The sequence below is a fragment of the Perca fluviatilis genome, chromosome 12 (genome assembly GCF_010015445.1).
Source record: "Perca fluviatilis chromosome 12, GENO_Pfluv_1.0, whole genome shotgun sequence".
Classification (NCBI taxonomy): domain Eukaryota; kingdom Metazoa; phylum Chordata; class Actinopteri; order Perciformes; family Percidae; genus Perca; species Perca fluviatilis.
Window position 1 is genome coordinate 21996108 of NC_053123.1, and position 23541 is coordinate 22019648.

The following is a 23541-nucleotide window of genomic DNA, read 5'->3' on the forward strand; positions in this document are numbered from 1 at the left end:
AAATGTGTACGAACTAGAATACAATGGGTGGGACTAGTTTGAGAGAAAGAAAAGGAGGGAAAAAAAACTGAACTTGACCTTTTCATCAACCCTAATCAGAGCGGTTGACCTGGCAGTGCTCCGAGCACCCGATCCCCACGTCTCACCCTGGAGTACACTCACAATAAGAGAGAGTGAATGAATGCATTCATTTGTGCACACCTTGTGGAAGGCAATGGGCAACGAGAGAGAGAAATACAGAGAGAGGTAGAGAGAGAGAGAGATAGAGAAAGAGAGAGAGATGTAGAAAGAGAGGGAGGGGGCAGATAGAGAGGGAGAGAGATGGATATAAACAGAGACAGCAGAGTAAGAGTATTGTAAATCTCCTGACCTTGCTCCTTGCTCTTTAGCTCTCAGTGTGAAGGAGTTTAGCCTATAGCCTTAAATATTTCAACACCGCTTGGTTGGCTGGAAAGTGCTGAGTTAGAAGAAGGGATAGAGGCCAGACCACAGCATTCAACCTCCCCCAGCAATTAACACAGCAGCAGGACATCACTGTGTGTGTGTGTGTGTGTGTGTGTATATGTGTCTGTGTGTGCATTTGTTTCCATCCGTTCCTTTTCTTCAAGCGCCTGTGACTTTTAGAACTGCTACTCTATTTATTCCCCCAATATTAACAGTGGAGTTTGTAAAATAGACACCCCTAGCTCTCCATTTACACAGATAAAAAAACACACTTTCATCTTCATGTTTTTATGGTTCTCCTAAAGACTTACCAGTGACTGTGAGTTCAGTCGTCCTCCTGACCACAAAGCCACCAAACTGGACTTCACAGGTGTAATTCCCAATGTCATCTTCCTTTACCTCCTGGATAGACAGAATGTCTCTCTTCTGGATGATACTGGCACGCCATTGCTTTGGACGACACTCCTGCATATTAGAGAATGGGAGGCGGGTCAAATTTAAAAATTCTACCCAAAGGTTACTATTGATGAATCACCGGAGAAGGGGAATACAAAATGACTGGCAGTAGACCGATGGGAAGATACGGTGTACTGCATATGGTCAGAAATTAAATATTCTGGCCAAGCCTGACATTATGAAATTTAAGACCTACCCTCTGCTTCATAATGAATTAGATCCACAAGATTTCAAGTGGTCTGAGCTGGACACAAAAGCTTTCGACCGTCGCTGAGCATTAGGAAAATGGATGAATGTGGTGGGGTTGCATAGCTTGGCACTCTGACATAAAAACTCCCTATAGTAAAACGATAAGGCTTAGCCATTATCCTACTTATCTGATCAAGATTTATTGCACTGAACTAAATATTCTCCATTCAATACTCCAGTAGAGCCACAGAGGACAGAGAATGTTATTTACACTCGTCTCTGCTGGCAAAATAAGTGTGATTGTGCTGTGTCTGTGAGCATGTGTGAATATACAGTATATGTGTATGCAGGCACAATAAGTGTCTCGGTGACACGATCCTCTCTGCAGCCCCTCGGTGCTCTGGCAGGGACAACGATGGCTCGGCGGATTCTATTCCACCATTGCTCCCGGCAACATTTGAATTCAATCACTGTGGCTCTGCAGTGGTCCAAATAACTCTGGGTTCCAGCACTCCCAGTCATTACCCAGACTGTAATTGAATTCTGGAAAAACCTAGAGGTCGAGCACGGCCAGCTAATCTACTTCTGATCTGCCTGTGATTAGTCTGGCCAGAGCCCTTCACCGGGATGCACTTTGTTGTCCGCAGGCTGTGCCTGACCTGGGAAAAGCAAGAACCCAGGTGAGAGACGGGAAGGTGCATGCTGAATAAAGATCACGGGCTAGGAGCATTTGGAGGGCATCCAATCATTCCGACGGGAAGAGAGTGACACCGCACAATTTTCTCCTCATACAAGTTTTAAGTTTATTATGAAAGCCATGTCTGTGGCTGCCCTCTGCTCAGTCCTTGTTCTCTTCAGATGACGCTCTTATGTAATTCATTGCGGCCATTTGCATCCATACGTAATCTGCCTAAGTGATATGGAACCATGTTTCCAACAAGGCTTTTAAACATAAACAGCCACGAAATTTGACGAAAACAAACCAACGTACCATTCAAGAATATTTCTCGGATGCATAATCACAAAGACATATGCCCTCCTTATTACTTTCCCTAACACATAACAAATAACAGTATTCAAGACACACACAAAAACACATAAATGAACCTTGAGGCAAGTGTAAAAATAATACACAAATCACACAGCAGTAGAGATTAATATAACCACAGAATCACACACATGCTCAGTCAGAGAGCTAGCCCACCTTAAACCAGGTGATGTCTGGCTCTTTGCCAGGTTCAAGATAGTCATCTATGTCAGCACAGAGGATGTCTTTGCTCTTGCTGAGCTCAGCCTTCTCAGTTCGTCTCATGTTGGAGTTGTAGCACAGGTTTGTGTCATTCTCCGCCACAGTCAGAGACATGGACACCTTCATGCAGTATGTGGAGTTCCTGTGGGCAGATAACAACACAAGGAGATTCACCTTTACGTGTCTGATACTAGGAGTTCAGTGAGAACATATTTATCATATGTCACACTTAGTAGAGTCACGATTCTCCAAATCCACAATCCTAATTATTTCCGAGCACTGACGGCTACACAATTGTTAGACTATGGAGTCTTGATTCATAAACATCAACATCAATGGTTTTATGCGCTGTCAACATTCAAATTCTTCTTTAAAAAGATAGGCTACATGGTATAAATACCACCATATTTGTTAGAATGGACCACACAGGCCATATGGTCACATTTAAAAATGTATTTAAAATGTAATATAATAACTTATTTCACAAGTCACTTGGGAATAAACTGTTAAACAACAAAAATAATCCTTCACTATCCCTTCTCTGGCTCCCTTCCCCTCCCCTATTGTGGGGTTAGCAATAACGACATGTTCAGCTTTACCGAGTCAATGACTCACACTCACGAACACTATTGGATTTATGGGGGGAGTCAGCCGGGGCCTGGGAATGCTAATCAGAGAAGAGACAAATGCTGAGAGGGCCTCACAACATGAAGGAAGGAGAAAGCTGCTTGGTCATCACAAGGAGTAAAGCCCCTGCTGAACGTCCCCCCCTTAGTCTCCCAGGGTGAAGGATGTCCCTCTCTCATTCTTACCGTGTTGTTATTGTCGTCCTAATCATCATGTCAAAGCCATCCGTCATTTTCAACCCCCATCCCACTGACACAATACCATCCCACTGCACCCGCCTCTCAATAAGTGATTGTGAAAAGATGTTCCCTAGAAAACTTACTCTACATGGCCAAAAGTATGTGGACAGGTTTGATGACTGCTCATATCTGCTCTTTGTTCCATTTATCCTGCTTCACCAAATAGTTGGGCATTGCTTATACTTAGTTTTATAATTCAGTTGTACAGCATCATTAAATAATAGCTATATTAAAGCTATTTTTATATGTCAGATATGCACAATAACAAATCCCCCACATTTGGAGATAATGTCTCTGTTTTACTTGCATATTATTGTGTGTCTATGTTGCTATTTGTATACTTGTGTATGTGTGTATTTTTGTATATTTTGTGTTAGCACCTTGGACCATGGAAAAACTGAATTTTGTTTCCAATCACATTGTATGTGTCAATGACAAACACAACTTGTAACTAAAATTGAGGCTATAAGAAGCCTCACTTTTTTATAGTGTTTTTCTAGAAACAAGGTAGCACAGGAAGTCAAATGTCAAAAGCTGTTCTAAAAAGGCAAATTTTGAGTGAGTTCTTGAACGCACCAGGTCCAGTGCCTGGTCCCGAATGAAGGGTTGAAGTCAGAGTAATGGATGCTGCGGATAGATGTACTGGAGTTTATTAAGGAATTTAGACAATGTGCCATGAAGATTGCTATTGCAGTAGTCAAGTAGGTAATGCAGTAATGAAAGCATGTATCAGAGTTTCAGCAACAGAAAAGGAGGGGGGGAGGGCAGAGGCATTCCCTTGGCTCTGATGAGCACTAAGGCATTGTCATGTTGAAATAAGAAAGGGCCGTCTCCAAACTGTTGTTACAAAATTGGAAGCACACTGTGTTCTAAAATAGCTGTAACCTTAATGTTTTTCCTAATTTGAAGTAGGCAGCCTGTTCTAAACCATAACAGCCTCAGGCTAAAAGTCCACATACTGTACATATTTCTGTCTGTTTGTAGCCTCTACCGCCTGGCTCAGCCTGGCTGTGATCTGACATGGTCAGTCACTCGGTCGGTCGAACGGGAGTCTGCGTGTACAGCCATATGGGCTTTCATTTCATTTCATTACATTACATTTACGGCTCGCCAGATGCTCCCATTCACTGTAAATGACAGGGTTTCATATGATCTACTCAGGTTATGGAAGCAATAAGGGAGTCACCTCTCTCGTATAAACACCTCTGACCCCCTGGGACCATAAAACACAGATGTAGACACACACAGCACACACGCTTTAAAGACAAATGTAGTCGTTGAAGACTGGGTAGAGATGGCGACTTGGAATGAGAAAAATAAATACTGTATACTTCTAAAACATAGAAGATGACTAAAAGGGCATCTGGAAAATGCTGTAGGAAGCAAAAGTAAGACATACAGAGCAATGCCCTCTTGGTGCTGAAATCTAACATTATCGACTCAATGCCTCCTGTCTAGAGGGAGTAGAGTGGGAAGGTGCGTTGCTGTAGGCTTACAGTACAGAGTATACTTGGACAATATATGGTTCTACAGAACAATTTGACTGTGCAAACACACATATGGACACATACATGCAGGTGTAGAAAAATTGACACAGCTACAAAGTCAACCCCCGCTGCTTGTTGATTTAACAGGAAGATGATCAAAAATAACCTCTCCCAGTCGGTGCACCTGAGCCATTAAAGTCTTCAGGGAGCCAATAGGAGACACCTCTACATGTTAAATATTCACAGCAGGCACCCTTTGGCATTGTGGGAAGGTGTCAGTGGTGGTGCTTGATTGATGGACAGCCGGGGGTCGATGCACAGTCCTGTGGTGTCTTTCACATCTGTCACATTATATTTGAGTGTAGCTGCTTTGGATATTAGTCTGCGGCTCACGTTAGCTGTAATTATTCACACATTATTATCTCACATGTTGGATAATGTAATCATGGAAAAGAAATACACATGGTTTCACCTTGTCCAGAACATTACTAGAACTATTATAACATAATTCATCAGGAGAAACACAGAGGGACTGTGACTGTGTGAGCGGCAGAGTGAGGAAGAGAGGGGGACAGACTGATGGATCTGAATCGATGTTACCGGCCTTATGTGAGATGACATGCAGAGGAAAGGGAGGCAGAGAAAGAGCAAAGGGGTGAAAGAGAGGGAGAGCAGAAGAAAGCGCAGAGATTGCTATGTAAATGAAGTCACCTTCACATGAAAACTGGCGATTAGACTTACATTTCCAGACAGAGAAGGACAAAGATAACTACTCACACTCATACACATTTATGAAGCACCGAGAAAAACACACAGTTCGGTGTGCCTCCATATCTCTTTTTGAGTAAAACATCTGGAGGGCTTTAGTGAAAAGCTGAACTTAACACTGGGGGATTTACCTACATTTATAGACAGTACACAAAAAGCCCAAAGCTATTGGAAACTCTCCTGCCATATATACAGTTCAGTCAGAAGGTATTAGAGCAGTGACACATATTTTGTTGTGTTGGCATTTGTACTCCAGCACACTGGGTTAGAAATGAAACCATGACTATGGCTTTAAAGTACTGACTATCAGCTTTAATTTGAGGGTGCTTACATCAAGATCAGATTGAATTGTGAAATAATAAAATCATTGTAGCATAATGTCCGGTTATCATCGCTTCTAAATAGCTCATTGCCATCACTACCACAACTGGTTTGCCTTTTTTTATGTATCTCATACTGACCAAAACCATAGATAACCACATTTTTCTTATTTTAGTAGAAATATTGATAACCTGTGTTAAAGAGGGCCAATTATTTTCTTAGTTAAAGATTATAGAGTGACAGTAAGCTGCAACCTCAGGTGCTGAAAAATGAAGCTGAAGGACCAAAAAAACTGTATTTCATCGAGTGGCCACTTGAGGATGGCTCCAAAAGGAAGTCAATTCTCATAGATCCCCAAGTTAAAATGCCCAACTCTACAGCAGAAAAAAAACATGTTTGCAGCCTGGTACAAAAATTATTTTGGTCTCTATAGCTAAGTTCCCCCTTCATACATGTGTTATAACTCAATTATATTCAGGCTTAAAGTTCTGCATAATTAAGGTTTCTGCTTTGAGTGACAGGAGGGTGCCGTCATAGGAGGAGAGCATAGACTGTCTGCTTCATTCAGCCCACCTCAGCTCCATCAACGCTCCACCTCTTTGCCCATTTTTGGATTAGCTGATGTCAGGCACTGCCAGATGGCAATGGCCACAGCCAACCAGGAGCTGCCTACTTCGAGCTTCAATTTGGCTCCCCAGAAAGTTATGGGTGACGTCACGGAGACTATGTCCATATTCTATACAGTCTATGGGTGACAGGAATCATTCAGTTAGCATGTTTTGATGTTTCAGAAATTATCCTCTCAATGAACAAATTATTTCAGATATCAAAGACATTTTATTAGATCCACAAGATGATGATTTTGCATGTGCTTGTTTATTACAAATGCATGACAATGCAGCAGCAAGCTGTCTTGTGTTAGACTTGTTATTTTATTTGGTTTTGCTGTTGAGTCTTGGTGATATTGAATGTAGCATTACATGTGATAACAAATATACTATATATATATATTTTATTCGCAATGTAATTACTGAAATTACATTTTGCTATTATTCAAACATCTATGACTAAATGAAACATACATTGAGAGGTGGAGGTCATTGAAGACACTGAATTAGGTCTCAGGACTCATTTACATTGAAATAACTTATGTGAAATATGACACATACTGTGCATGCTCATTCTGACATACTATACAGGACCAGTTGCACGTAATGTGATTTTAACTGCATGTGTTAATGATGAGATTTTTACAACCCAGTAACTTATTAAGGTTTTGGATTATTACACACTGAATGGATGGTTTATTAGGTCCATCTTACTGTAAGCAAATTGAATACCAAATCAATCAGTTCTGCAATAAAGCCTACCTTTACAAAGGTTACTAAGGCAGGCTGCGTAAGTGGCTTCTTTCCAATCTAAGCTCAAAACATACTTTAATCACACTGCCTTCCCTGATTTCACCTGATTCTAGTTTTTATTCTGTTTTATGGGTTTTACTATTTTAACTTCCATGTTGCTCTTTTCGCACATCTCTTTTGTTATTGCTGTTTTTTATTCAGTTTTTATGTGAAGCACTTTGTAACTTTGTTTTCACAAGTGCTACTGTATATACAGTTTTTTACAATCACTTTGGCACTAATTTCAGAACCTTGACATCATTTTTCAAAACTCTAGACACAAAACTCACAACCAATGATCAAAATGCACATTTTTCAAAACTCTAACACTAACACTTTTTTTTCAATTGCTTGGATACAATACACATAAACCTAAGATAATTTTTTCATTTAACAAAGATCATCTGTTCAATATGACACAACTTGACATCAAAGTACTACTATTTCAAAAAGCAATTCATACATTACATTTCCGATGATTGTCTATTCATTTCATTACAATGATCTAACTATCAATTGATACAACTGCTCAAAATGATAAGTAACTGTTGCATTACTCTTAATGCATAGTTGTATGGAAACGGACAAACGGGCCTCATTCGCCAACCGTTCTTACGAAGAAATGTGTTCTTAAACGCTTCTTACGCACTTTTTACGAAGATTCTGGCATTCACTAATGTTTTCTTAACTTGTATTTGTTCTTAGCTAAGAACAAAATCCAAGAACACTGAAAAGCACTCTTACGCACATTTGAGTGATGACAATTTGCTCCAAATGATTGCTTACTGCATTTTATTTAATTCTACAGTCGTTTACAATGATAGTATTGTACTGTAATGTATTTGTTGAAAAATAAATCATATTATGCAAAAAAAAAACACTAACACTGCAGTTTACATCAGCAATTAAACGGATTAAATCCTGCGTTATTTGGTGATTGATCGCTATTTATAGGGCCAAAATGCAGTGGTAGAATGTAACAAAGTACAAATTCGTCCTAACTGTACTTAAGTACATTTTTCACGTATCTGTACTTTACTTAAGTAGACTCAATAGTGCATAGCCTACTTTTGACTTTTACTTTGTTACATTTTGCAGCAATTATACTCCACTACATTTCTACAATGTTCCGTTACATTTTGTGATCAGTTTCCCCCTGCCAAAACGTCTTCCTGACCGTCACACGTTTGTCTCACCAGTAAAGTTTGGTTGCCGTAGATACTGTATATATGGGGCACCGCTGATCCAAGCCAGCTCCGGTGCTCCAGAGCCCGGGCGCAGCGCCGCTGACCCTCGGTAATACAGCCTCCGGTGAAAAGTGAAAATGAAAACGTTTGTTTTTATTATTCCCGTTTTTAAATCAAAGTTGCCATCTATTTCTCACCACAGCGTCGTTTACTCCTCCGCCAGGCTGCGTAAGACGCGTTCATATCTTATTTATTTGGCTGGACCTCTTCACATCTCCCCATTTGCGCAGCTTCACACACTTTATTTGCTTACTTGCATGGTTAAAGAAAATAAAATACATCCACGAATAAAACCAACCGCATTCCGATTCTAACAACACATTTCCGTTATATGCTGGTTAGGATAGGAACTTCTTTTAAAAGCCAGGCCTTGTTTGTGGTAGTGGACATCTCCTACTTTTACTAAAGTAAATATGTCTCTGGTTATTTGTACTTTTATGTACTGAGATTCAGTACTTCCTCCACCGCGGCTCCGACAATCTCCGAAAACCTGTCTCCCAGGAGGTGCACAGGAAGTGTCATGTCCTTATATGGGAATTTGCGGGGTGTTTTCTTATGCTAATTAGGAACAACTGGCACGCGCTTTCAGTTACGAAGACGTGGGATTCATCAATCCTAAGAACACAGATGCGAACAAATCTGCTGTTTAAGAACACGTCATGAATCCGACGTAGACTTTTCTTAGGAACCTTCTTAAGAACATATTTAAGAGAAAACTTAGGAAGATATTGGTGAATGAGGCCCAATATTCCATGTTTAGATCATGAAAGTTTCAAGATGACGAGATTCATTGTCACCAATTAGCGTGGAGCATGAACCAATTAGACTACATGATCTATGGATGTAATATTTCATCATCCTTTACTGTAATGTATTACTGTTTAGCAGACACTGTTTCTATGCTCCCATGTACCACTTTTAAGATTATTTACTGTATTGACAGTACTGCACTGTATGGATGCAGGCCCTTGGAATTGCTGGTCCAATTCTGCCAACTCGTTACTGATGATTGAGATATATAATTTATATATACTTTATATATAAAGTACTGTATGTGTGTGTGTATATGTATATATATATATATATATATATATATATATATATATATATATATATATATATATATATATATATACTTGTCTGCCTTTTGCTATGTTTTGTATTGTGCTATGGACCGTTTTTTATATATATATATATATATATATATATATATATATATATATATATATATATATATATATATATACTTGTCTGCCTTTTGCTATGTTTTGTATTGTGCTATGGACCGTTTTTTTGTATGTCCTGAATAAAGAATATGATGATGATGAAGATGATATATATATATATATATATATATATATATATATATATATATATATATATATATATCATATATACTCGTACCCCATTGTTCTGTAGTATTCTCTCTACTACTGAAGTACTTTTACAGGGATATATTTATATGTAGTACCATAATGAAACATGTATCACCTATTTTGTACTACAATATTTACAGTTTTTCTTGATTGCTTTGACCTGCTTAAAGAAACTGGGATCCACTCGGTTTTCATCATCACTGTCTCAGCAGAGCAGAAGATACCTCTTGCAAATGTGTTAACCCTTTCTCATTGGTTTGGCACATTTTCCCCACCCTTTTGCAGAACAGTTAACACGGATGTCATTCAAGCAGTCCAAACTCTATTGTTTTAGCTATGGTAACCAAACAGAAACCATCTGTTCCTAACTATTAGAAACTACCTACATCAGTATGAAATCACTGAAGCACCTGTTTGACACTCCTTCACACAAATCTTCAATTAGCAATCAGTCTGCAGGGTTAGGCCATATGGCCCCATAGATCAGTCTGCAGGGTAAGACCATGTGGCCCCATAGATCAGTCTGCAGGGTTAGGCCATGTGGCCCCATAGATCAGTCTGCAGGGTTAGACTTTGTGGCCCCATCGCCAAGACACAAGAGACAGAGTATCAATAGTGGCTATTTCTTATACTCTACAGTAATAGATGTTTATACTTTACTGTAATAGATTTTATTTTTATTTTCTTAATTTCTTATACTCATTTACATGTATTATGTGTAATATTTACAGTATTTCAGTTTTCAGCCACAGTTTGAAAATAAGAATCAAAAACAAAAAATGGCACTGGCATGAAAGCTACTTAAAGTAATAAGCTACAATGGCAAGCAATGGTGCACTGATTTGCAATGAGTGCTGTATTTTGTGTTTTGTTGTCCATTGTGTAATGGTTGGTTGGAAGAGCTCATACACTTGTTTGCAAGTTGTGTTCTTTGAAGGCAAAATTAACTTTTGTTGCATATTTTAAATGTTTTGGCACAGTTAGAGCCTTTTACAAACAAAATGTGTAATTTAGACCATGAGTGCCACTGTTTCGGCCTGTGTGTTAACTGTTTGGAAAATGTGGAGTTTGAGTTGACTGCTGCATCAAAGCAATCAAGAAACACTGTAATGATTGTACGAACGATGACACAGTGAAACTATGGGTAGCTTGTGTGTGGGTGATCTAAAGTAATGTTTCAATGGTATTTCACAATAAATTTGGTTTTTGTGATTGTGCAAGTGCAATATTTCTTTAAAGATATGAATGCACAATGCAATGTTTTGAACATTAGACAGCCTGTGTTACAAGTAATGACCGTTTTGAGTTTAGTGTCTAGAGTTTTGAAAAATTACATCAAGGTTCTGAAATTAGTAGCAAAATGATTGTAAAAAACTGTAAATAAAGATATTATTATTATTACTACTGTGTATAGTGTTTTTGATAATAATATGTCAGCGAGGCATTGATTCCACTCTATAGTCACATGGTTGTGTGATATTTGTTCCTTCCTTGTAATGTCAATGAGGGTTGTTATGATATTAGGTGTTGTTCAGATGTCTGAGGTTTGGGTAAACTGCATGTACTGTATGAACAACGAAGAAAAGACTAAGACTAAGGCATATTTTTCCTCTCTTTGCCCGGAGGGAGTTTAAGGGAAGAATGTTTAGGTCATATGTGCTAAAATGTGTGACTCAAGAGCTTACTTCCGAACCAAAAGACAATTGATTTCAGCTCAGAGGCAAATCTCACACAGTGTTCTGATTAGGGTATCTGAGTAGTCTGAAATCCCCCCCAGCTACACTGAGAAACACAGAGAAACACAGAGCTCGGGGCACTTTTTACAAATGTAGTGCTCTACAGAGTTGAAGTACTGTATATGCTCTGAATTTCAAACAGTATTTGAATGGGAACTAAGCTTTGTTAGAAGACATTGTCAATAATCAAAAATAACATTAATTTACAGTGAGACAACACTGTTTGTGCCAGATTAGTCCTACAGAGTGCAGCAAAGAATTGCAGTATAGGCTGGGGTATCATTGCACACAGGCACACTCCCCTCAGTCACACTCAATGTATCCTGCAAGCCTCTCTGGGTCTTTAAGAGGCCTTTAACTAGGTTTATTAAAAACTCTCTGAAATGAAGAGCTGCAATGAGCCGTTTATTGAGGGATGTTCTCCACTGTAAAGGTTAATAAGTTACTGCCACATAATTATGCATCTTGTTTTAGGAAGAATCTCTCTGTAATGGCCCACTACAGAGTGTGTATGTGTGGGTGTTTGTGTCTGTATTCAGTTATCTCTCTTTGTCTATATTTCTCCCCCCACCACTTCCCATGGCTTCACTGTAAGATAAATTTGCTAATGGGATCAGATAATTGCATTTGATTTAAGTGAACACATCAGTTACACGTTTCAGGAACAATTAAGAGGAATCACTTAATTACATTATGATCATTATGTAGATGATGCAACTTACTTTAAGAACATTCTTTGTTGATTTTTAATTCAGAAATAACATTCTCTATTTTACAGATTCTTTTCCCTGATTAAAAGGAATAGTTCGAAGTTTTGGGAAATATGCTTCCCCCTGCTTCCAGTTTCTAAGCTAAGCAATGCTAAATACCTTCAGGTTCCAGCTCAATACTTAATGCACAGACATGTGAGTGGTATTAAAGTGCTCATATTATGCTCATTTTCAGGTTAATAATTGTATTTAGAGATTGTACCAGAATAGGTTTACTAAATAGGTTTAATAAAAATAAAAAAACACCATATTTTTGTCGTACTGCACATTGCTGCAGCTCCTCTTTTCACCCTGTGTGTTGAGCTCTCTGTTTTAGCTACCGAGTGAGGCATCTCACTTCTGTTCAATCTTGGTTGGCAGTCGCACATACACATTATAACGTGTATTACAAAGTGACGCATGTTTGTCACGGAAGTAAAGGTTGGACTACAATAGAGCTGTTTGGAGCAGTTTGTGAACAGTGTTTTCTGTTGGAGATGGTAAGTCCCTTTTTGGGGAGCTTTTCACTTTGTAAACCTATAACATGCACAAAAAAGATATATAACACAATAAAGGAAAGGGGAAAAAGCCAAAAAGCACAATATGAGCACTTTTAATATTTGTATCTAATTCTAATGCTAAACTATGACTTTGAGTCTACTTGAAACTACAGCAAAACAAAATTAAGATAACTTGTTAAACTTATTCTTAACTTTTCCCTCCATCCTACCGTAACACGCAGGAGTAGAGGCCCACGTCCTGGAGGTCTGCAGGTCTGAACCAGATAGCATCCTCCTCCTTGCTCATATGCACGCCGTCGAAAGAGATGGGCTCCTCGAAGTCGCTGTGGCCCAGGCCAGAGCTGCGGTACCACATGAGGCTGAGGCCCACACTCTGTGCCTGGCTGTAGTTAGCCCGAATGTAACCATAGAACAGAGCGCACTTCAGCCGCACCGGCTCACCCTGCAGCACCCGGTACTTCAGGTAGTCCACTGACCAATCTGTACAGCCGTCCACTACAGAGACACAGAAAGAGACAGAGAGAGAAAGAGACATTTAACAACACAACTAGGGTGTGCATAAAATAATGATTAAGAAATAGTAAATGTTGTATGAGCACATACAGAATTGGTTGCAGTGTGATTACAGCACATGGAAATATTATATTTACAGCAAAGCAATATAGCGATATTATGCATCTTCACGCTACTTTACAAGAACATATGAGTGAGGATTACCAGGTCATAAACCACCCACAATAATCTTCTTCCTATTTATTAGAAAACACTCACTTTAATAGCTTTATTAGTAATGAGACACTAAGCTGTGTACAGTACAGTATGCAAGTATACACTTTTCATGGTTTATACTGCATAGATATTAATGTCTATTGCTTTTGGAGGATTTCAATTTTTACTGCACAATGCCTCTTCTCCTCACCTCCCCTGCCATTTTTAATGCTACTCACGCATTCAGGCCATGTGTGCCACCTTGGCCTCTGGAGAGACAGGTCAGACACTATCCTGCAATATCCAAACACGCAATGTGCACTGTGAAATTTGGGAACGACCTGTAAAATATCTCCATAAATGATGTCAGGCTCCTCCAAGTGCTGAGGCTGCACCACAGCTCCAATTTCAAATATTGCAAGGCTACTTCGTTAACTGGGAATACGCCTCGAGCTCTTGAAGCAAGGCATGTTCCTGGTCTAACGGTTCTATGGACGGATATTTTTCCTTAGGCTCTTTGTCTCACAGATTTTGTCCTGAGCTAACAGGCTAGCTCAGCTGTAATCCATTCTCTAAAGATAATCTATCCTGACTGGACTGAGGGTTTGCCCTACATGTCCACCTAGGTTAGTGTGCATATTACAGTGAAAGTAAAGTAGCTAATTTTACAGATAAAATAACGTGCACTACAGATCGAAACTGTAACTCACAGCCTAATTTATGAAATGTATACTTCAGCTGCTGCATTATAACAAAGTGTGGCTGAGAGTGCAGCAGCTGAAAGGACATTTAACAAAAATCAAGACACTGGCACAGCCCCTTAGGCACACTGGTCTGTTTTAGTCCTAGCCAGCAGATCTCTCTAAATTCCAAAGCTACCAGAGGTTAACCTATGGCCAGCTATCATTCTCTGACTAATTAGTTACCGCTTGTTTAACCAGCAGGTGTATATTAGGGAGTACATGTGTAACCAGAGAGACAGAGATAGTTAGTTAGAGAAAAAAAAAAAAAGAGAGAGAGAGAGGGGGGGGGAGGGGGGGGGTGTGTGTGTGTGTGTGTGTGTGTGTGTGGGGGTGATGGTGTGGTGAGATAAAGTAATAAGAACCCTGCTGTGTGCCAGTCTGTGAGTGATACAGAGCCTCACTGGGACAGCTATGCTTGTAATTAATACTCTTAATTACCAGGGAACTAATGTGTGTCTTTGTGTGTGTGTGTGTGTGTGTGTGTGTGTGTGTGTGTGTGTGTGTGTGTGTGTGTGTGTGTGTGTGTGTGTGTGTGTGTGTTTGCATGAGCGTGCATTCCCTATACGAATGGTTGTCTGCCTAATTATGTCTGTTAATTACCAGTAGGCTAAGCCACAAATGTGTGTGTGCTTACATATGAATGTGAGAGAAACAAAGTGTGTGTGCGTGCGTGTGTGTGCGGGACTTAATGTGTGAAACCCTGTCTAATTATCATTCCTAATGATGAGAGCAGGGCCCCTATAGATGCAAACATGCACACATGCACTCTCATATGTGCTCACATGCACTCCTCACAACTTTAAACATGATTATACAACTGTTAAGCACCTTACTGATGAACACTATTAACAATGTATGCACAGAAGACAAGCTGTGTTTTGGCAATTGAGTTATATGGCTAAATTATTGAAATAAAAACTCCATTTTCCATTATTTTGTCAAATACAAAAAGCACAATTCACTTCCATTTTGTGCATCTATTTTCTTTGAACATTTATGCATTAAATAGGAGATAATCATACGAGAAGCACTAAACCACAAACAACTATTCCTCCCCTGACATTAGAGTGAGTTTCCATTGAAGGCAGAAGGTAAGTCCTCTGCCCTCTCTGCATATCAATCTGCTAATCAGCAGGGACAGCGGAGGCTTCATTCAGCCTTTTCTTTATTCAGCCTCTACACCTCTAATGGATATGACCTCTGCCTCTCTCTCATACTCTCCATTTCTGCCCTCCCTGCCACAACAAAACTATTTAGTCTAACGAGCTTGTATCCTGATTCACAATGAAAGAAAACATTTTATTCAGTGGCGGCGCGCCTGTCAGTTTCTTTTCACCATGCAGATTTGCAGACACGTGCTGTCCGAGAAAAAAACTCCACATGTATAAGGGTATGCACATGGACACACACACACACACACACACACACACACACACACACACACACACACACACACACACACACACACACACACACACACACACACACACACACACACACACACACACAACACAACAACAACAACAAGGAGGCCTTTCATTCCTTACAGACCTCCAAATGGGAGTTGTTTAGTGCGGTGGCCTTTTGTGGGGGAAACCATATTTATGTCTGAAACTCAAAACGGTTTTATCAACTCAATTAGAGGCTGACATTTCCCACATCCCAACACTGGGCAGGAAAATCAATGCTTCCCGCTGGAGGAATACTGCAGTCCTCACCTCTCACTCTCCCTCTGCTGACAGCACATACACATATACAGACACAAATACAGGATCTCTCCCTGTTCCTCCCTACACCTCTGGGACATCACACCTTTAGAAGCTATTCTGTTTAGCCACTCTTCAGACAAGCCCATGGTGTAAAGGATGTTTCTATATGGACATATTCCCACATGGCTGTCAGACTGAGACAAATTGGCCTGCACACCAATGCCTTTCACTGCAGCACTGTAAGCTGCAGCACTCCTTTACCGGCGAGTACTACTTATCTGCTGCTGCTGCTGCTGACCTAACACTGCAACATCGCTTGATGTGTAGGGCATAGGTGTGGCTGGTGCAAGGAAATAGCAAGGGGGGGGAGATGTCAAGCTACAGGATGTATGTATATATGTATGTGTGTGAGTGAGTGAGTGAGTGAGTGAGTGAGTGAGTGAGTGAGTGAGTGAGTGAGTGAGTGAGTGAGTGAGTGAGTGAGTGAGTGTGTGTGTGTGTGTGTGTGTGTGTGTGTGTTACAGAAACATTATTACATTCTGCATTGAGGCACACCTGTCTGTCTTCCTGTGACATTAAACCAAGGCAATAAATATAGACCCCTGAGCTACAATAAATTGACCCACATTCATGAATAAACACAAAAGCAAATGCACACTCATAACAACCAAACCCCCAAACATCCACAATCACAGAGCTGGCTATGTGTCATCTAAGCCAACTCCTGCTTTACTCCCACCCATTGACATATATAAAATGGACCAACAGATCCCGTTGCTCTGGACGGAGACCAGTGAAGGATATTAGAAGCACTTTTGCTTCGGTGATGGCTGAGCGTTACTGCGCAGCCTCCAACTGAACTTGAAGACGTAGATGTGATGTGAGCAAACTGTCTGAAAGTAGTAAGTCTTCTGGTAGCTGTGCCAAGAGAAATCTCAATCATTTCCAATTTTGCAGAGACAGAGGGCTAGTTTTATCAAGCCATTTACGCCTGTTTCCAGGCGCTAATTGGTCGCAAAGACGGACGTAACCGATGCGGGCTATTTACAAACAGGGCGCACTTGGGTAAAATCGCAGATTGTCTGCCACATGAGCGAGAAGAGACAAGTTGCGCTTTCAATATGCGTTCGTGGGAGGGTCGTGGGGAAAGTGGGAGTTCCACCCAAAAAGGTGGGAGGATAAGCGCAAAGTGCACCTAATTATATATTCCGTGGTATTTACAAAGACAGTAAGAGCGCGCCTCTATTCTGCGGGGGAAATTCTCCGCCTCTTTAAAGCAGGTGTAAACCAGCCGCAATCGAGTTTCCTCGTAGACCTTTATGCCGCTGGTGAAATGGCAACAGTAATTTGAGCAAGACGAAGACATAGGCGAGGCTGAAAATATTTTTAACACAAGAATCACACTTTGTCAGTGAACACAACATCATTTAGCGTTACAGATCAAGCAGCCATGCAATATTAGAGTTACTGGAAGAAATCAAAGATGAAATTGAATCTCCCACTCAGCGTTCACATCCCATTCCAGCAGTTTAAACTCCTCGCTACATTACAAATATTGGCATCAGGATCATTCATCAACAGTCATAGCATCAGCAGTGGGAATATCGCAGTCTGCACTCAGCCATATCATAGCACAAGTACCCGCTTTGCTACAGCGCAATTTACGGTATAGTGGGCGGAGAAAGACGCTGATTGCCTGATGGGTGTCAGGGTTGATAAATACTACGCAAAATGTGGAAGCATAGCGTGGGCTATTACCGAACTCGCATAAACAGACGCAGCGCAAACTGCGCTAGTGTTAGTAAATTAGGCCCAGAGAGCGTAGTAATATGTAAGGAGATAACATAGGCACAGGCTAATTATTGCTAACTAAAATGCTAGTTAACATTAGTAATTAAACTTAAACAGCTAATGTGAGTCGAAACTCCCTGCAAGCTTCTCCTGTACTTTACAGTAATTTTTCTACTGTGCGACAGTAAATTGCGTGGTTATGACACAATCGTTTGCCTATTTTTACAAAAATGCCTGCTATGGAGCCATAACATGAGATACAAGGTAATGGAGCCTTTCATACATTGTCGTGTTTCTTTAAAAAAAAAAAAAAAAAAAAAAAAATTTTTAAAAAAATATTTTTTACGTGTAAAGTGGCCCCAAATTGAATTGCAGTCAATGGGATGCTAACGGGAGGTGATGGCTTGTCATCAAAATGGCGCCATAGGAGCTATGCGTTCCGAGGAGAAGCTTACCCCCTTGCTCCCACCCCACCCCAATAATCAAACTCCTATTATCCTTCAGTTTATCCCTCAAGTGTGCTTCACTTTCCTTCTTACATGTTTCTCACTCGCTTTTATGTCGCCCTCAGTAGCTGACGTATCTTCTCTCATCACTACCTGCTCTCCTAATGTAGTGTAATTATCAGATGTTGGGTGGGCGGTAGGGTTCTCGCAGGCCAAGAAGACATTCAATGATCTATATGTGGATAAGGACTCCTAATAACTTTCTGTCTCATTCTCTTTCTCTCCTTCTCACCCACTCTGCTTACATGACTCCATCTCTACCTACCTATCCAGCCAACTCATTCCCTCTACCTTGGCATTCATCTTTTTCCTCCTCCATTGGCTATTTAGTGCTTTATAACCGATATTTAGAACAATTGTGACTAATTCCCTGTTTGTTTAGTACACTGTGGAATTTACATTCATATCACAAACATCTTGTATGAGAAATAACCCTAGAAACAAAGAAATTACCCATTATAGAAATTCACCAATGTATTGTTGGCAAAGGCCAATTATGGACTATAGATCTCCATGGTTTTCTGGATCCACAATTGGAGGCACTGTGGCTGACCCCTAAAGGTAATTGTGCAGAAGCTATAGTAAATGGTTCACTGCACTAGTAAGCCCTGGAATAAGATAAAAACACCACCCATATTCTTTTGGCAAATTACATATGATTCTCCTGCGCTGCATACATGTATAAGTCCTCTGCATTGAGATAATATGTAATAGTTCGATATACAGAGTAGTAAATGTACAACAAACATTTCTTCGAAATAAGCTCACGTACCTATAACAATCGGTTAGGCTCGTTACCTGTCCATCATTCTCTCTCTGCCAATCACTCTCCTTCAGCCTCGAGATAAGTTAATAAAGGATCAGCACAGTTGACCACAGCCTGAGTCTTAACCTGCAGTGGTAGAATCGCTGTAGTCTCTGTAAACCAATGGCTTTTTCTTTTTAGTCAACACTAGTTCCACTGTGTGTCCCTGTCTGTGCCCTGACTGACCGAGTCTTTCTTCCAGGCTAAGCATTGATGGCCTCAACATAGTGGAAGGTGTTCAAAGCATCCAACCTGGGTGAACTCTGAATGACTTCAAAGTGTTTCCAACCTGTTGCTAAATGGGTTGGAAACACTTGTTGCTGATTCAGTTGAGAAAGAATGGCTTATTTTATAAGCTTAGTTTCAGAATCAGGCCTTTGAAAGCTGAAATGACATTTGCTGCAAGATTCATCAAACAATGTGATTGGAAAATAAGCTTCTGTCTCATCCATCTTTTATGTCTGGGATCCACAACACTAGAACAAACCCAGTTAATATGGCCCGGCCTTGTTTTGGTCTAATCTGGTCCAGTGGGGCCAAGATCTGGTTTAACTGGAACTGAAATGACCTGAATGAAAAATCCCAAATAATCTAAAATTTATTTATTTTTCAAGTCAGGACCTACATAAACTGAAAGGTCATCTTTGCAATATTTTATGAATATACATCATGTGTACATGTATTATACTATATGTTTCACTGAAGCATGATTGTGTATTAATGTTCTCTCCTTGTCTTTGTACTCTAAGTAACTAGATATATGACTTTTTAATCTCTCCCTCTGTGCTGTGCCACTCCATATTTCTCTGTCTCTAAATCATTCACTCTCACTGATAGTTAACCATTGTTGATTTATATGCAAATGTGGACCAATACGGATAATTTCTCTCTAAAGACTGTCTATCCAAAAAAACTGGTAAGGTAACAGCACTTATTTGTATAAATCTATGTTTCTCTCTGTCTTTTTCTTATTGTCATGACTGAATAACAAATTTAGTAATAATACATGTATAGATTCAACTTCAAAACAATATATTGTGTCCATTTCTTTTATTTTAATTTATTTAAAAAACAATCATCTTATTCCTTGTATTCAGTTTCCTGTGTGCTTCATGTTATTTGAGTTTATCGTTAGTTGGGTTGTATAAGGGAATACTTTACGCTTTGATGGGTTTTTTTTATTTTGCAATGTGAAATAAAATTAAGATACTTTAAAAGCATCTACACTTGAGCAATACAAGTATTTTTTGGGGGAAGTATAAATATCAGTACCTAATTTCATGCCATCTGGCCAGTAGTTGTCGAGATATCTTGTCAAAATGTTGGATGGATCAACCAAACAACTGCTGCAGAAATGTTCCAAACTATTAACATTGCCCCGGCTTCCATTTCACCTTAGTTTTAACTCTACCAAGTGTGTTGAAAAGTATACACACATAATACATATTTGTAATTAAGGATTGGAAGAGCAGACAGAGAAACAAACACACATAGAGAGAGGCAAGTAAAATTGTGATAGGATGTGATGTGAAGGCTGCATATGCAAAGCAAACAAGCGGCATGTCTGCCAGGCCTGCTGCTACACAGCTACCCACTGACACAAACCCCCACCTGAGCAGCCCAGTGCCAGACTTGGAATATGTCCCCACTGCCGTGGCTATTGTAGACCAAATCTGGCTGCTTTAGCTGATTGTTCAAAGAAGTATTCCAGCTCATTTTCCTCTGTAGCTTCATCATAACTCACAGAAAATGCAAAATTATTCCCAGAGCTTCACATATTTTACACCAGAGGTTTTCAAACGGTGAGGCACATCCCTCGGGGAGGGAAAGACATGAGGCAAAGATACTGAGTAAGGTGAAAGGGACAGGTGTGTGCTGGTGTTCTAAAACAATGGAAAGTTAGTTACTATAGTTTGAACCGCTCATCAAAATGGTCAGCAGCTGGGCACAGCTCATTCAGGCAATCATTGTATTTTAAATAGTTTGTCGATTGCTGCAATTTGAGTCAACATCCAATACTCCTTCTTGGATCATAACACACAGATGATGCACATATTTTTAGATTCAGTGTGACTTACACTTCCCGAGGATTATCTCGTCTGTTGCGAATAAATGAATGAATCTTCTTTACTTAGAAATCATAAACAAAGCACTCCTTATGACTCTAGCACCTTCTTTAGAATTATGTTTTTAAATTGAACTTGAGTATCAATGTAATCCAGTGATAGTTGTAGTAGTAGTAGTACTCTGTACACTGCCTGCCAAAATATGAACAAATGAAGCCAAAAAACATTATACTTCCTGTCCACATCACCTCAAAGCCCCAAAATGATCAGAGCTGCAGTTGGGCTATTCTCTAAATAGAAACAAGACAAAGAATAATAATAGGAGTTAATAAATCCATTAATTCCTTATTAAATAAAGTATATATATTAGAAACCTTGCCTAATGAGTAATGGCTGTTATGCTCCAATGGCTGTATTTTTGTCTTCTTCCCTTCATCTTATATTTATATACATGTAATGTTGTTCTAGCTATATTGCTGTTGTTGTGTTTGGCAATCATGTGGAAAATGCAACAAAAAGTATCACAGAAATAACTCAAAGACAAAGAATAGCTGATCACTCCCTATACGTTCCTTTTAAATTTAGTCCATTATCCCCATTAAGTTCGGCTCAGAAAATACATCCTGGCCACACCTGTGTGTGTATCATATCCTACTGTATGTAAATTAAATCAGAGACTCCATTTCTCTGCATATTGCTTTAATAATGTTTGTTTCTGACATTATTTGTAGGGCACACACTGTAATTTGTGCTGTAATACACAGCAGTGTTACATTAAACTACTGAACCTGCACCTGAGGAGCACAGAAAGGATATAGGAGCAATAGGGAAATGAAGTAAATCTAATTTGTGGCAGTGGATGTTGACATTTGCATACATATTGGCAGAGTAATTTCAAAGGCAACATGAAGCTTTCAGAGATAAACCAAAAACAATACCTAAAAATGAAGCAAATCCTCCACAATGAGATTCTCCCCACAGAATCTAAGCAGGTTTTTCAAGGCTAAAATAACTACCAAAAGTAAAACAGAATGGAATTAGTAAATCTACATATATGGTGCAGTATAAAAGTAGTTTATGGGCAAATCATAGAAACTTTCAAGTTTGCCTGAAGGTGACAGTCCTGTTTCTATTGTTTCATATAGAAACCAGGGTGAGTTTGTTGCCCTTGACCAAGTTCAGCACAGCTCACTCAGATCCTTTTAATAACTCTCCAATTGACTTCAAATTAACCAGAACCCGTTATAGAATAGAAATTTCCCCTGTTGTGTGAGAAAGGGTGTCACTGAGACATTAGCTTTTTGACTTCTCTCTCTCTCTCTCTCTCTCTCTCTCTCTCTCTCCCTCCCTTTCTCTTGATGATAAAGGGCTCTTTTTAAAGGAGAACAGAAAGCTTGTCAGGTTTTGGCCAGCTGGAGAAAGTCATTTGAGGCCCAAATTGATGCGCTTGGGACTCTCAATAGTTTCTCTCCAGTAGTGGGGGTATAGCATAGAGGGGGATGTGATGGCCGGGACATTGTTCCTCGTAAATGGCTCTTTATTTCATAAGCGAAGTTGGGAAATGAGCAGCACCGTTCATGGCTGCTGGTGCGCTGGGGAGGACGGCCATGCGTAAAATAGAACACAAAGAAACAGGAGCCTCTAATATCTTAACAACTAAAAAGTCTACAGCTCTCCTACATCATGTACAGTTTTACTGGCAATCGAAACACATGCAAATAAAGTCCCAATGTGTTATAAAGTCAAGGCTGTGTGCGAACACCATCCATCAAGTGGACGGGGGTGAGGACCCCTTGGACCATGACTGGGAAGAAAGGCCTGAAAGAGGGAAAGCATTTCAAATCACAAGATAGCCAAATGCAAAGTGTGTGTGCACATGTAAGGGGATCTCTGTTTGTCTATGCAGGTGTCAGTCTGCTGTGCAGTATTAAAATGCCAGTAATTTCTTCTCTCTCTCTCTCTCTCTCTCTCTCTCTCTCTCTCTCTCTCTGTCTTTGTGAGTGTGTTTGTGTGCTGGTGCTCTCCCATGTGCAGCTGTGATCCGTGAGATTCAGGCTGAGCTGTCACTCCGCTAATCTCCCCCAGTAGAAATACAGCTTGGAAAATGTCATCTGAACATTCCGAATTGTGTTTACACTCGCTGCAGGTTCCATCGCTTCTAATTTGACAAGTCATTATCACCCATGCTCCTCTTCCTCTCGCGGCCTGATACACAAAAATAAAGAGGAAGAATGAAGGAGACAAAACAAGGGCATTAAATTCCACTCACAGACATGCAATTGTGCTCTCAATAAGCAGGTAATCCAAACACCTAGGCTGGAATAGGGAGGATTATTGTTACTTTCATTAATTTACATTAGGCTATTCTGCTTTAGAGGTCTCTGTAAACTTCACATCTTAAAAA

General features: G+C 39.9%; 1 protein-coding gene across 6 annotated transcripts in view; it reads right to left on the reverse strand.

Annotated features, from left to right (window-relative positions):
• Window positions 1–23541, reverse strand: part of il1rapl1a (interleukin 1 receptor accessory protein-like 1a) — a 203287-nt gene that overhangs the window by 104579 nt on the left and 75167 nt on the right. For all 6 annotated transcript variants that reach the window (XM_039818505.1, XM_039818503.1, XM_039818509.1 and 3 more), the window contains exons 3-5: window positions 13019–13304; window positions 2294–2480; window positions 756–909 (exon numbers count right to left, since the gene is read on the reverse strand). In XM_039818505.1, coding sequence (XP_039674439.1) covers window positions 756–909; window positions 2294–2480; window positions 13019–13304 — 627 coding nt within the window. The remainder of the gene's footprint in view (window positions 1–755; window positions 910–2293; window positions 2481–13018; window positions 13305–23541) is intronic.